General features: G+C 34.5%; 1 protein-coding gene across 1 annotated transcript in view; it reads left to right on the top strand.

Moving 5' to 3' along the window:
• Positions 1-15907, top strand: part of POF1B (POF1B actin binding protein) — a 68131-nt gene that overhangs the window by 2846 nt on the left and 49378 nt on the right. Inside the window, exons 3-4 of the mRNA XM_028522855.2 lie at positions 10466-10540; positions 13254-13334. Of these exons, the coding sequence (XP_028378656.1) occupies positions 10466-10540; positions 13254-13334 (156 nt within the window). The remainder of the gene's footprint in view (positions 1-10465; positions 10541-13253; positions 13335-15907) is intronic.

Here is a 15907-nt window from a genome sequence, read left to right as displayed (position 1 = left end):
GTATTTGGATGACATTCAGAGAATTCATAAGATTTTTAAAAAGACATAATTGTCAATAGTAAAATATGTTCCCTTTGAGAAACCGAAATTGACGCCACTCTGCTTTGCTTCCTGAATCTTAATTTTAGCTTATGTATTTAATTTTAGATTTAACCAAATGCTTTTTGTGGCACTTTAGTATTTTCTATATCTGGCTTCTGAGTGTGTGTTTTTCCTCTTTTGCCTTCTTGTGCACTAAAATGGTATTGTTTACAATTGTAAACATATTTTCAATTTCTCCAGATCTAATGTTGCTTTCTTTCTTGTTTCTAATTGATCAGAGATATATTATTATTCTCTTGGTGATTATTTTGATTGCTTGATAGAGTATTCCTCAGAGAAAATTCAATATAGAAAAACACTTGCGGGTGGAATTGTCTAAATTGATGGTAGAATTACAATTACTAGGTTTATTCATGTGAACAGGTAAAATCAAACACAGGTGTAATCAAGGTCATGGATGCATTTTAAAACTGAATGTGATATTGTGAATAAATGTAGTTCTAGAAACTACATAAAACAAAAGAAATAAAAAAGCTTCATGACTCAACTTTTTAAAAAGTTTAAATATTAACCTACCATCACAACACACAATTACATACTGTCTTTTAAATGAACTGTATTGATGTGAATTACTCACTGGACATGTATTTTTCCATTGCATTAAGTTAGTTTTTCACAAAGTTCAGGGTATTTTCCCTGCATTCAGAGATGTGTGGTGTGAGAAATAGATCAAATTAATTTTTAATGCCACTCACTCATTGAATAGGTATTTATTAAGTGCCTATTATGTAGGAAGCACTGTGATTATCTGGATAAGTACCATTTGCTTATCTAGGGAGAGGCTATGTTGAGGACAGACATATAGTACCTAGTCTGTAGGTATCCCATATGTCTATATTTCATTTTTAAGTATTATTTTGTGCTTTGGCCATTGATTATTTCATGGAATACAGCATGTTTTGATGAAAGAAGGAACCTCAAGGTATGCATCACATGTGTTACCATTCTTTTGAATTTGAAATTTGCAACTAAATTCAGTTCAAGAGAGCAACCCAGGGGGAAATGGGTGTCTATATACAGCCTCTGATCTCAGTAATTATTCAGCATGGGCTTACCTTTGTTACATGATTGTTTTTCCATTTTCTTTTGTTATAGTGATTGTGGGTAGTTCCCTTACTGTGCTCGGACTTCTATACACTATCAGAAAATTTTCCTGTTCTGTGGGGAGGGATGTGGTGCTTTGATAAATTGTTGTTCAAGGGCGTGGTCTGTTCAAAGGTGTGGTCACTAAAGTGAATGATTGTTCAGGGAAGTAGGTGGCCTGAAAAAGGAATGAGGTCATAGGATAAAGAGGCATGCATTTTCAGCTTTGGTCATCCTTTTAATGCCGACAATTAAACGGAGCTATAGAAATTGTGAGTGCAGCTAATTGCTGGGTGAAATTGTTCCTGCCAGTTGTCTTTGTCTCTTGTTTAAGGGAGGTCTGATGAATTCCTGAGGCTGTTTTCAGTCAATGACATTCACACACAAGCTGTCATTGTGTGTGTGTGTGTGTGTGTGTGTGTGTGTGTGTGTGTGTGGCAAGGGGAGGGAGGTGGGGCAAGGGGGAGGGGAGCAAACTTGTTCTTTAACTGTCTTCATCCAAATTTCCTTTCTTCTCTTTTTTATCATTTATACTATTACAGATGACCTCCCCTTCACTTTCCCCCGCTCCACCCAGCCCCTACCCTTCCCCCCAGCCACCTTCACCACATCGTTTTCTGTGTCCATGGGCTATGCATATATGTTTTTTTTGGCCAAATTTCTTTTCTTGATGATTCATGGCAAAATAACTGGGAGATCTGCCATGTTCTTAAGCCCCATTTAAAAGTGAAAGCCTTTTTAAACAAGTCTATTTGAGGTAACTTTTTCATCATACCAGTAGCTATTTCAATAATGATCCTTTTTTGACTTCCAGTGCAGCATATATATTTCTCATTTTTTAAGGACAAAAAGCATGCATTGCTAAGAAAGTATATACTTTATTTTCTCTCCTAGTTTCCTGTAGGAAAAGAAAAAAAATTATCCTGGAATGAGTCTCTTAAATCAGAATTGGTATTGGAGGAAAGAGATGAAGGGAAGGAGTTCTATTACTGGTATATTCTAGTAATTTTCTATTGCTTTCTTTACATGAGAACAGAATCACAGATTTTAATTAAGGAAGTGTTTGTTTCATCTAAAGAGAGATCATTATAATTTACATGATTATTCCTGTACAAAGTTCAAAACAACATCTCAACAATAAGCTAAGGCAGGTGTTCAACCACGTCACTGGCTTTGAAAGGTTCTAACAAAAGCATCTCCCATACTATTCAGAAAATTTATTCAAATGGAAGTTTGCCTGGGCAAATTTTGTCAGCACAAATATCAGGTGGTTCTTAAAGATATTGCCCCTTTGGAAACTGTTCAGCATGGGCTATTCCGATTGTTACTTCTAGTGATTCTCCCAGTCTTTAGGACTGGCAGGAACATCCACAAGGCTCCCATGGTTTTTCTTCTTGGAACATTATATTGCTGATTAGTTTTTAAGTAGAGTTTTATAAGTCAAATTAAACAATATGAAAAAGTACCATGTTCATTTCAACAAGCTTCCAAATATTTAGAGAACAAAGTCCTGTACTATGTATGTCATCTTCTCTGTTTATTATCTAATTCTCACTCCCAGCTGTCTCACTGCCTCTCTTGTATCTATTGCACCAAGGTCTTGAACTCTTTGATCAGAGCTACCAATAGAAAAATGAGAGCCAATAGGGATTTACTGAAGAGCTTCATATTTTCCGAAGTCTAAAGATTAGTCACAGAAAATATCGTGTGTAGAAATTGCCTGTACAAGTGAGTCTATATGGAATGTGTCTCCATATGTGTCCATGTAGAGCTGCAAATAATTGTGCAGCAATGGCTTGGCAGCACCAAACTGTGAAACTGGCTAGGGTAATGGCTTAGATTTTAAACTTCTTGGCTTTAATTCCTGCTTCAAGGGCTTGCCAGCTACATTCAGCAATTGCCTTGTCTGTAATATGGGACCATATGCCTAACTCATAGGATTGTTGTTAAAGGCAAATGCAATAATGTAGGGTGGAAAAATACACAGCACAGTACCCTGAAACATAGTAAGGGTTAATGACACATTACTCAGAATAAATTACTTGACCTCAGTGTCCTCATGTGTAAAGTGAGAACACCACCACCTTCCTTCAAGGTTGCAGTGAGTATTGAATAAGATAACATGCGAAGGTGTCCAGTACAATGATTGGCACTAAACAATGCTTTCCATTGGCATTAATTTATAAAAGTATAGCCAGCGAAGTCCTAAGCGGCACAGACAAAATAAATTAATAATCTCAATGAGTAGACTATAAAGTAAGACTTCCATTCACAATGGAAATAGTAGGTAAACACATATGCTTGGAAAGCTTATTAGGGCTCTACTAGCTAAGAAAGACTAATGAGGAAAAGCATTAAAGCAATTTTCTAAAACTCACAGTATATGATCAAAAGACTGGAACAGCAGGAATGTATTTATAATGTTTACTGACATAAATATCCTTTAGAAAGAGTAATTTGGAAGTTCTCATGCTCTTGGAGTCTTTGATCTTGAACCTCAATATTTGAAATGGACTTTTCATGTCTGTGGTATTTTTCTTTTGTCTTTTTAAAATGTAGTGAAACTGAGCATGAAAGCTCGCTTGCAGTCTGCCTCTTACCTAATGTTGTCTGTAGAATTGCCCTTGCAGTAGGGTGGCATGTGGCTATTTACATTTAAATTAATTAGCATCCAATACATTTAAACACATATTCGGTTCTTCAGTGGCATTAGCTATATTTTGAGTATGCAACAGCCACATATAGCTACTGCATTGGACAGAACAGATAAACAAAATTACAGAAAGGTCTACTGGACATGGAAGATCTATATATTCAAGCTACTCATTCAAATATAGAAATGCCTCTAAGATATCACATTCAAAGAAATTCATGCTGGTGCAAATGTCTGATCATAGTGATGCCAATTTACATGATTAGATTCAATGGAAAAATAGGAATTAGATATTGGAGATTGTGTAACATAAATAGGAGTCAAATGTGTACACCAGGAGTACACAGTATACCGTGGTGGTTGCAAGCACAGACCTGGAGCTAGACTGCTAGATTCAAATCCTAGCTCCATGTCTATGCATGGTAGACTGTATACTCCTGGTCTGTACATTTTCTTATATGTATTTCCATTGTCAACCACCTAAAATCTTTTGAGACATAAGCCAGGGCATAAATAAATAATGTAAATCAACATTTCAATGCTTTTAAAATATTGTGTTATTTATCAAGAAGGCAGATATTTTTGTTGCTGTTCAGAATTGGTTTTTTAATATGTTTCTCATAAATTTTATTGACTCTTTTGTATAAAAATATACAAGTCTCCATCATCGGGTAATAAGTTGATTAGTTTTTAGTTTTTTTAAGCTCATAAATGCTTTGGCATAAGTTTGATATAAAGATGAAGATATAAAATTGGCTTGTATCTTACTGTGGAAATTAAGATCTCAGCAATGAAATGACATTTGGATTGTAATGTAGAATGTTTTTAAAAATCATTGATAATCAAGTTCCAAAGTTACATTGAAACTCCTTGCCTTGATGTTAGGAGAGTCCCATCCTATTTTTACAGTCTTATCTCACACTACCCACTTCCTCCCACCTTGTGTTCCAGACACACTGTACCACTCTTGCTTTCATAAATAAACTAAGCATTTTGCTTCCCTCCCACCCCACCCCTCTTTGTTCAGTCCATTCCCCACTCTGGCAACATTCACCATTCCTTCACTTTCTATGGAATTCTACCCATCCCTCAAAATCCATCTGGAAAGTCTTATACCACAAGATACCTTCTCCAACCCTGAATCTTCTTACCTTCTCCTCAGTGTAATACTCTACTCCCAAATTCATTCCGGATGTGGTCTTCTTTTAACACGAGTCTCACTTTTCATTGTTTAACTATACATATATCAAGTAAGTAGTATGTTATTTCCGTTGTTCTTCTTCCCACCCACTATGGACTGCTGAGGGTTGAGATTTTTTTAAATCAAAACTAACACAGATCAAAATAAATGTTTTAGGGAACAAAATGAAAACTCTCTCTCTCTCTCTCTCTCTCTCTCTCTGCTTTCTGCTTTCCCTTCTCCCCACTACCCCCCTCTTTGAGATTATGGCTTGCAAAACTGTCTGAATGTGGCTGCCAGCACTGGCTTTAATAAAGATATATAATTAGGATTGGTTGTGGCTTTCACTCTTCTATGCCCTGTTTTTGAACTGAAAAGTGCATAGTGGGGCATGAATTGCCCCTTTAAAAACCTAAACAAAATATTAAATATAAGGACCCATTTTATGTCAATTAGTTGTCTTCCTGGTTCTTGTGTCTCATTAAGCATGTGGATTTGACTTCTTTATATTTCATTTATACTTTCTTCCCTATGAAAAAAATATTTATGATTACTTATATCAAATGTTGTATAAGGTTTGTGATTCCTACCTGTCATGATATCATTTCCCTGGGATTTGGTTTGATACTTCCTTTATTCAAATTAGCTAATTAATTTGCTTATACAGTCCCTCTACCTCCCCTGCTACTGAAATTCTGTCTAGATGAAATGTTTTTATTTATTGAATCTTACTTAGTTATTCTCTAACAAAGATTCCCTCATAAAAATGACTAGTACTGTTAGTACTCATCCACACACCAAAATACATGTAGAACTTTTCAAGGAAATATTTGTCCTTAAACATAGTATTTCACCCATTTCTGTTCTAACACAGACTTCAGCTTGGATGCATAGCTTCCTGCATAAAATTACTTAAAAATCTTCACAAATCTTTGCATAAATAGGTGCCATTATTTATTATTCCATATAACCATTGGAACACAAGTCTGAAGTACAGTAAAAGGAAAATACTTGTTGTAAACACATTCATAACTATACATGTTAAAAGCAATCCTCATCAAAAAATAAAAATCTTTATAAATCTAGTTACATCTAAGAAAATTCTCTAGAAAGGTTGCTTAAACCCCCGACAAACATCTCATATCACTCTTCTGCCAGAAACCTTCAAAGACACTCACTATCTACAAATCTCTTACTTTGACTTTCAACACCCTCTCCTACCTAGCTCCCATGAACTTACTTACATCCCAGAAATCCCATTTTGGTGTTATATATTTCAGCCAAAATGTGAACTATTGTTCTCTAAATATAGCCCCCAATTTCCCACATTTATGCATTTGCTCGTTACAACTGAAATGACCCTATCCCTTATCCTCACCATTTAGATATACTAAAATCATACTAATTTTTCAAGACTTTCTTCAACTGTAACCTTGTGATGAAATCTCAAATTGTCCTGGGCTGAAGCTATCTCTTAGTCCTTAAAACTTCCATAGTAAGTTCCTTATAGTTCTTTTACATCTCTTTCAATATCATTACATGACAAATATTGAACAAAGAACTTTGTTGCACATGTAACTAATCCAATAAAAATAATACCTCATATTAATAGAGGCTATGTTTGATTTTTCAGAAATCTTTTACACACATTACTTAATCACTAGAACTCCAAATACTAACTAGAAAAATGATTATTACTGGCATTGTACAAATTATGCAGTATACCAGTAAAAATATGCAGTGTATGATTTGTCTTGGACAATAAAATATCAAGACTCAAATAGCTCAAAATAACTTTTGCAAGTTAGAGCAGTTACTTAATGAATGCCCTGGGCTTAGGAACCAGCTTTTGATATTTCTACTCTATCAGTTGTCTCACTTAATTAACCTTAGATACTAAGGTATTTTCAGTTTAAACAAGTTTGTATTTTTTGGTTTCAGTGTATCATTTGATGATTATCCTCACTGTGTTTTCTTCCATTCTGATATTCCATTATTAAAGTGGAAAATATCAAAAATATATCGAAGGACAAAAATAGATTCTGTGCTGATTTTTCAAGATCTCACAATGAAATAATCCTGGCATTTAGAGTATGTCCTAAGTTTTTAAGGTTTTTCCTTCTACCTGAAGGAGAATAATACCTCTTGAGCTTCTGCTTTCCCTTATTTCTCCAATGCATACTGACTTTTAATCCACTGTGATCTTAGAATTAGCAATGCCATATTTAGTTTTTAAAAAGAGGAAGAGGAAAAGGGCTGCCACAACTTTCGCAAAGTTGGAAATTATTACTTTGTAATAATACTTTTAAATAATTACTTTGTAAATTACTTTTTCCGGCTCTGCGGGAAAAGAAGATCTGCATTTCATACCAACCTTGAGCCCACCTAATTATAAACAAAATTATTTTCACCATATCGCTACCCAAAGAAAGTTGCCAACAAAACAAATTATCTATTTAGCAAATCTGAGCCACAGGAATAAATGATTCATATGCCGAATATTTGATTAGAAAAAATAGGGTCTCTCTACAAAATTGCAGGGCTTAAGTGATAAAGGTGTTAAATAAAAATTAAATGTTTTAGCTTCAAAGCTTAGAGTACACTGTATGAATATATAATGCAGTTTATAAAAAAATCTATTGGATTTGTAGTTTAAATTATTTAATCAGAGCTATTCTGTCATAGTCAGTTCCAGGTGGATCTCTTGTTTTCAGGTGCCCAAAAGTTGTATTTGACAATAAATAATAAAAATGACAAATATCTAGCCTCCTATTATAAAGAGAGGTCAAATTTAACAGTGGAATTATGAAAAGCATAAAACTCGAAAAGCAGAAAATGGAATGACATGCTATATATGTGGCAAAGTATAGAGATTAACAGCATGAGTTCTGGGGTCATGTTACTTGTGTTTCAGCCCTGACACCTTAATATTAACTGTGTGATGTCCATCTAGTGACTTAACTCATCTTTCACTAACTTTAATCATATGTAAAACAGGGGTATAGTAGTATCTTCCTCATGGGGTTGTTTTGAATGTTAAAATAATCTGTGGAACATATTTGGCATAGAAAGCTTTTAATAGGCTTTACTTATCATCATCATCAAAAGAAAACAAGACTAACAAGTTTAAAGGACTTCAAATTGTTTTGTCTCTGAAAAAATACATTGGGGATGATCTCCCATCTTCACAGAATGTTAGAAATAGAAAGGAGAGTTTAAGATTCTCTAATCCACACTAACCCACACCCATATCCTATTCATCAAAGGAGGAAACTGGAGCTCAGAAAGATGACACGAGTTGTTTAATATCACATAGCTGGTGTTATATAACTAGAATTCGAACCCAGGGCTCCTGACTCCATGGCCAGGTCTCTTTCCATGATTTATAATAGTCACCACCACCCTTCCTCTTCTTTTAATTATTTTGTTATAAGTAATGTAAGGCTGTGGCACAGAGGGCATAAGAACAAAGGATGTAGATTTAGACCCTTATTCCTGAGGTACCTTTAAAACTAAGACATCCTCTTCATTCACAAACATTTTTGATCACTTCCTATGGAATTGAAAAGAAAAAATATTATTTCTGGGGTGACTTGCTCAAGATAATGTTCATTTTGGACATTTACTCAATCTTACCTAATTCTGTAGACTTCCAGGCAAAAGTGTTATCTTTAGCAAGTATTTCTGGAATTAATAAACTTTATATTCAGATAGTTTTTTCCACCTTATAATCAATCTTATATGATTTCAGTTCACACTGGTCAACATCATATGTTTAATGTCCGATGCATATTGGTATAGACATTTGGGAATTTAATTGAATTAGTATCTGTGAAAACAAATAGTGCACACACTCTGTGCACCAGCAATGCTGCTTCTTTGTGGGATTTTAGAGTAATTCTCACAGTGCACCACAATACTCATTGCAGTGTAGAGAAAACCCCAAAACAATGTAGACTCTGATACATAAGATATTGAACAAACACAATGGAACATTATGTATCAATTTAAAATCATGAATTAAGACATATATCTACTCTATAAAACAAGAAATATTGCAGAGAATAAAAGCAACCAATATTATTATTTATCCACATATATTTATGTAAAGATACATCTGGCAATGATGGTTACTTCTTGGTAAGGGATTCAGATGGAGGGAGGATGGTTAAGGGAAGGTCTTTGACTTCATAAGGGAAGATCTGTATATAATTTTATGTTAGAATGTGTTCATGTACTATTGCATAATTAAAAACACTCCCTCCCCCCTTTATCTCTCGGCATATACTCCTCTTGTATCTGAAGGCCAAACCCACCTGATCTTGGTTGTATTTGTAACCATTTTCCTAACCAAAGAACATGTACCTGTTAATTATCTGCATATGTCAAGCACTTTTCCTCAGCTACAAACAGAAATCTGAGAACATGCCCAAAGGCTTCCTTGTAACATTGAGCTTGCATTATTGCTCTTGATTTAACAGGCAAAGGGGGAATGAAAATGTCAGAAGGTGAACCAAAGGAAAAGCAAAAGAAAAACTACAGTGTGAAGAATATTTGACAGAGTAAATGCATAGTCCTGTTTTAAGAACAGCACGTTACATTGACATTATAGCTGTACTTCCATATGAGTCTGCCAGTGCACCCTTTGTAAGCCTGCACTCTGACTTTTAATAACCTCCTTGTTCTAAAGAAAAAAAATACTTGTATCATTGTGGGAATATATCCTGCAGTTGTAGCAATTGGTTGTAAATTATAGTAATGTGTGAAGAGATTAAGTAATGCTACCAATTCTTTGAACACTAATAAAGTTATGCATCTTTGCTTATTTGAGAAAAAATAAAGAATGCCAAGATAATCAATAGAATTACTTTTATCTACTCATCATTAAAATCATACTGTCAGTTTTATGGACTACTTTTAAACATCAGAACCTACTCTTGAAAATTAAAGCAGAAGCAGACCAGATAAAGCATGACTATAAGTCAGCTTGAAAGAATATAGGTGTAGTAGTCTTTAGTTGAGATTTCAAAGGCAGTTTCCTGTATTGGTTTGCGAATTTTTACATTTAATGTTTTTCATCGATAAATTTTGCATCTTGTTTTAATTGCAGACACATTATACATTGGGGTGTAGATTAGCAGAGTTCTCAAAAAAAAAAAAAGAAAAGAAAAAGGAATTCAACCTAGAAGTATAAGAAGGACGATTATCAAGAAATTACTCTTAAAATTATTTTATCATTGGGTTACTGACAAGGCTGAGAAGAATTCAGTAATATGCTCTTTGGATAGATGGGCATCATCTAGGAAACCATAAAATATTCCTACCTCTCATAATTTGGGTTAGTATAAAAATAAAGAAAATAATACCTCAAGAACATAAGACATTCAAATGACACTGTTCAAGAACAATTTCTGACTCCCCTCCTTCTTTTTTGTTTCTTTCAACAGGAACTGCATTCTCCAACTCTGAAAATATCTACTTGTGCTCCAAACGCTCTACACATAACTACAAATACTGAGCAGGTAAAAGATTTTATAGATTGGATTGGATTATTTTCTTCTTATGTAAGCCTTGCTTAGATGTTTAAATAATCTTTGGGCCTTCAGAAGGCTTTACACATTGAAAAATATCCAGAACAAAGAACTAGAGAGAGTATTTTCACATATGAGGATTGGCTCAGTCCATCCGAGAACATGAAGTAAGTGCTGAAATAATTGCTGTGAACGGAGATTTTTCTGTTTCATTGTCTGCTCAATCTGATTGCTTTTAGTTTGAGTGAAGTTTATTTCTAGCCAAGGATCTCCTTGTGATTATGTATATTTTAAGGGTCCTTGATTTGACAACAAATGAAGTACACTGATCTCGGACTTATTGAGGATGATTTGTGAGAGTGATAGTATTGTAAGCCTTCCTTCAGAGACAATAACTAACAGTGCCTTCTGGCTGGTCCTTCTCAAAAGTTCATGATTGAAGCCCTGGCTGGCGTAGCTCAGTGGATTGAGTGCGGGCTGTGAACCAAAGTGTCCCAGGTTCAATTCCCAGTCAAGGTACATGCCTGGGTTGCAGGCCATGACACCCAGCAACCACACCACACATTGATGTTTCTCTCTCTCTCTCTCTCTCTCTCTCTCTCTCTCTCTCAAAATAAATAAATAAAATCTTTAAAAAATCTTTAAAAAAAGTTTATGATTGAAAAGACACACAAGTGTCTAGATTCCTTACTAGTTATGACCTAATAACCCCTCTTTAAAGATTATTTTTGAGCCCAAGCATTATATCTTCAAAAGGTACTATAAGTAAATACCACATTAAGAAATATGTGTTTAATGAGCTAGTTACCATATTTCAAAAAGAAAATTCTAAGAATATAAAATATAAACCATCCAAAGTTTGTTACTACATAGGAAGGGATACAAACTATATGAGATTTGGAGGATGAGAGAGAGAAAGATGCTATCTAAGATGAGGTGCCAGGGTGTGAACTTGGACAGTACAGGGACAAATGGACAAAACTGGTCTCTGGAACTTGGGTGCAGTAAAGAAAAGGTGATGCTATGTAAAACAAATAAGATAACCAAAGAAAAGTTTGCCTAGTTCTTCCTAATTTGACCTAACCTAGAGCTAGGTCAGTAACAGTCATGCATCTATTCAGCAAACATTTGCTTAGTGCTGAGTATGTACCAAATATTACATCAAGATTAATCAGATCCAATCACTATTCTCAAAGAGCTCACAGACTAGCATGGGTCACATGCATGACAAAACATAAGAGAGTGGGATAAAGGCCACAATTGAGTTAAAAAATAAGTAGGGCTTAAATTACCTCTGAAAAGCCCACATACATCGCAGCACTGTCCACTATACTTAAATCCACTCAGAAAACTTCATTAAATGATATTTTTATAATAAAAGGGCTTTAAAACTGGGTTTACTATATGTATTATTTCTGACAATAAAAATATGCGTTTATTGTAGAATTGTGTCACTATAGAAGAATATAAAGAACAAAATAGAACTCACTAATGATCCCCTCCCCTAACCAGAAATACTACTCGTAGCATTTTGTTTTCTTCCATTCAAATAAAAAATTGTGATCATAGCATACATACACTTTTATATCTTCATTTTTCACTTAACCTCACATAATATTGTAAGCTTTTTTCATGGAAATTTGTATTACTCAACATAGTTATTTTGATGGCTACATATTTCTGCCTATGGGTGATTATTTAATCTTTCCCTTCTCCATAGGAAAGTGCTCCTCTTACTGTACCCTATCAACATTATTGGTTTAAAATTTTTTCCAGTTAAAATATGACATTTTTTAAAAAATGTTTTTTATTTATTTCTAGAGGGAGGGGAAGGAAGGGAGAAAGGGAGAGAAACATCAATGTGCAAGAGAAACATTGGCTGCCTCTCCCAAACCCCCAGCTGGAGACCTGGCCCACAACCCAGGCCTGTGCCCTGACTAGCAATTGAACCAGCAACATTTCAGTTTGCAAGCTGGTGTTCAGTACACTGAGCCATACAAGCCAGGGGGAAATATGACATTTTTTTGTGATGTTTATTTGATTCCTAGTTTGGCTAAATACTTTTTCTTAATTAATAGCCATTTGCTTTTCTTCTATTTAAATGTTCATGCTGTTTGTTCATTTTTCTATTAGTGTGAAGATTTTTTTCTTATTGAGGTATAATAACTCTTATTGTATTAATCATATCAACCCGTTTTCCATTAAAATTTTGCAAATGACTTTGTTTTAGTGTTTTGTCTCCCTTTTAATGTTATTTATGGTCCTCCCCTACCACCACACTGAATATTTAAATATTTAAACACACAAATACACACATACATTTTTTTCTCTTTGCATCTCCTCCCATTTTAAAAAATGTAGGGTGTCCTTTTCAAAGAGATTTAATTAATAACTATTAAGGTATATTTTTCTAATCATGTGGGAGCATGTGAAATGAAAGAAATATTTTGAAACTTCATCAAATATAATTTAGAATGTGTGATGAATTTACTGTGAGGCAAATATAATAGAAATACCTAGCAAATAAACATATGTTTCATATATGTTTTTGAAACTGAAATTAACTAAAACGCAAATTCAGATGTCATCATTTATGCAAATGACTAACAATTTTACTCTGTAAATTACTCCCCATTATTATTGATGGTTCTGAAGTCATTAAGTAACTATAATTATATGCATTTTTAAAATCTTTTCTTCACAGGAACTCCATTCTCCAACAGTGAAAGTCACTTCGTATCCACAGACCACTATTAGGAGATACATAGTACAAAATCCTGAACAGGTAATCTATGTCATGCAAACTCTGGTCCCAATATATAATTCCTTAGAAGTGCATAGTGTAATGAGAAAAGGTGAGTCGGTTACCATATCCCTAAAATCAGATTGTTGGACTTTCTTCTGATTATAAAGTTAATTTCTAATCATCTTTAATTCTAAGGAACCATACATTCTGACTCAGAGCTGAAACAGCTCTAAGCAGCACAGAAATCCATGGGTTATAAAGTCTTTCAGCTTCTATAGCCCCACCCTTGTGCTACAAAGTATTTTTGTGCACTTTGAACCAAAGAAAAAAGAGACAAAGTTCTACCATAGGCTTCACATAAAAAACAATGAGTTGTTAGATCAGCGGTTGGAGTCTTTAGTCTGTTTACATAGGCCATTCACATACCAGTTTGGAAGAGGAAAATGAAAAGTCAGAAGTTCCAAAGTGTTCCCATGCCTTGGTTGCCTATGAAGTATGAACTTTTGTGCCTATTGATGAGCTATTTTGAAAATTTCATAATTATATTTTCTCTTAAACTATATAACCTTATGTTTTATGAACTAGGATATTATTATCTAATTTTGAGGATAAAATTAAGACAGCTTCCCCTCCCCACAGTAATAAGCCTTCCTCAAACACCCCCCCCCACACACACACATACATACACACTTCTTTAGCAGCAACAGTTAAGTTTTTCTTGGGGTTATAAAGACAGAAGTTCACCTAATAGAAACAGTGTGCTCCAGATAATAATACAACAGTTCTTTGCTTTGCTCTTTGTTGTGAATCTCTGCTTCTGCAGGAAACAATCCTTCCCTCTTTCACAAAATAAATTTGATCATTTGCTACAGCTATGGAAAGCAAAGGGTTAAATTAGGGTAACACACTTGCTACTATTCCATGTAGATGGGGAAATGTACTAATTTTTTTTGCTTTTATCTATCTCGCCTCTTCTTTATTTTAAAATCATTTTCTCATGTCTCTTTAGCTAGAGAAGCTGTCTGCTTGTGTGTGTGTGTGTGTGTGTGTGCCTGTGTGCATGCAGTCTCTGTTGGAGGTGATTGTTTCAGACATTTGCTTGCAGTTTCATATATCTATGTAAATATCAAATGAGACTATGATTACAGTAAAGCAGTTGCTTGCTCCTTCTTTTGCAGAATCAAATGTTCAAGCAAAAAAATTGCAGCGTGTGTGGGAGAGGAGGTCATGAGGAGGGCCTGGAAGATGAGAGAGTACCTCTTTCACACACACACGAGAGCATGTGCATATTTGCATGCATATTTCATTTGATAACCCTGGCTTTCCAATAATTAATTTTAGATGGTGATTTTTTTTTCATAATGTGAGAACTGCCATGTTTGCTGAACATATATCCACAGAGAGATTTAAAATATCAAATCATTTGAATTCCAGCCCACTTTGCCAGTGATTCTTATGTGACTTTGGATGAATTATTATTCTTTAGTTAATGGGGAAAGGGAAGAATTAATATTTATTGGATATACAGTCTTTGCCAGGCAATTTACATATTTTATCCCCTTTAATCCTAAAAGGGTGAGAAAACAGAAGCACAGAGAAATCAGAACTCTGTATGCAAGTGTGTAACATATTTGTAACAGTGCACCTGCTTATTATTATGGCATTATATGAACATTATTATGTTCAACCACAAGGAAGCAAACAGTTTCTTTGGGAGAAGCTCCAATAGAGGGTTAAAGCAAAATAATCATTTTAATGCTTTTAACCCTTTCCAGTTTTGAGGAATAAAACAAAATTCAATCCGATGTTTTATAAACAAAAATAATCTAATTGGTTTTACCAAACAGCTTGAAAACCCTGTCTAGATATATTCTCCATTTTATTTATCTTAAGTATATGCCTTTTCGTTTGTTCTTTTAAATTTCCCCAGGAGAAGATTTTGGCTTAATTACAATATTTATAATAAGCTGAGACTCCTAAGTGGCAACCGTATCCTTTTTCACCTCCCAGTTTGTGTGATCTTTACTTCTCCTCCCTGTAATTAAACTGATCTCGTTCCACTTCCACTTTTGTCATTATGACTTCCTTCAACCTTTGTTCAGTCTTTTTATTTTTGGTTGTGACCTTCTTTATTCTTCATTTATTGTCATTTTTTTGGTCACAGGATTTATGCATTATAGTATATAACTTGACTGAGCCATGAGGGAAATCATTTTATTCCTTCAAGTAGATAGAGTCTAATTGATAATAATCAGTTTCATTAATTTTCCCACATGACGCTCCTATCGCAGGAAGAGCGCTTTACAGCCTTCAAACAAACAAGCAAACAAAAGGAAATAAGACATGGTTACCAAACCAAAGGAGCTTACAATTCCTCTCAGGAAGGGAAGTGAGATAAGGGCCACAAAAATCTATACAAAATCCATGGTGAGATGTGTGATAGATGCCGTGAGAGAAATGCAGATGAAGTCTTATTGGACTATAGAGGTTGGACATAACATATTTGTTTAGGGGAGGGAATCAGAGAAGGTTTTATCATGGTATTTAAGGTATTATGACAATTTAATATGGTTTTTAGTATTGTTTTACTAATGAGGAAACTGAAGCTTAAG

The sequence above is a fragment of the Phyllostomus discolor genome, chromosome X (assembly GCF_004126475.2).
Source record: "Phyllostomus discolor isolate MPI-MPIP mPhyDis1 chromosome X, mPhyDis1.pri.v3, whole genome shotgun sequence".
NCBI classification, from domain to species: domain Eukaryota; kingdom Metazoa; phylum Chordata; class Mammalia; order Chiroptera; family Phyllostomidae; genus Phyllostomus; species Phyllostomus discolor.
The sequence above is the reverse complement of the archived record's forward strand: the minus strand, read 5'-3'. Positions and strand labels throughout refer to the sequence as shown.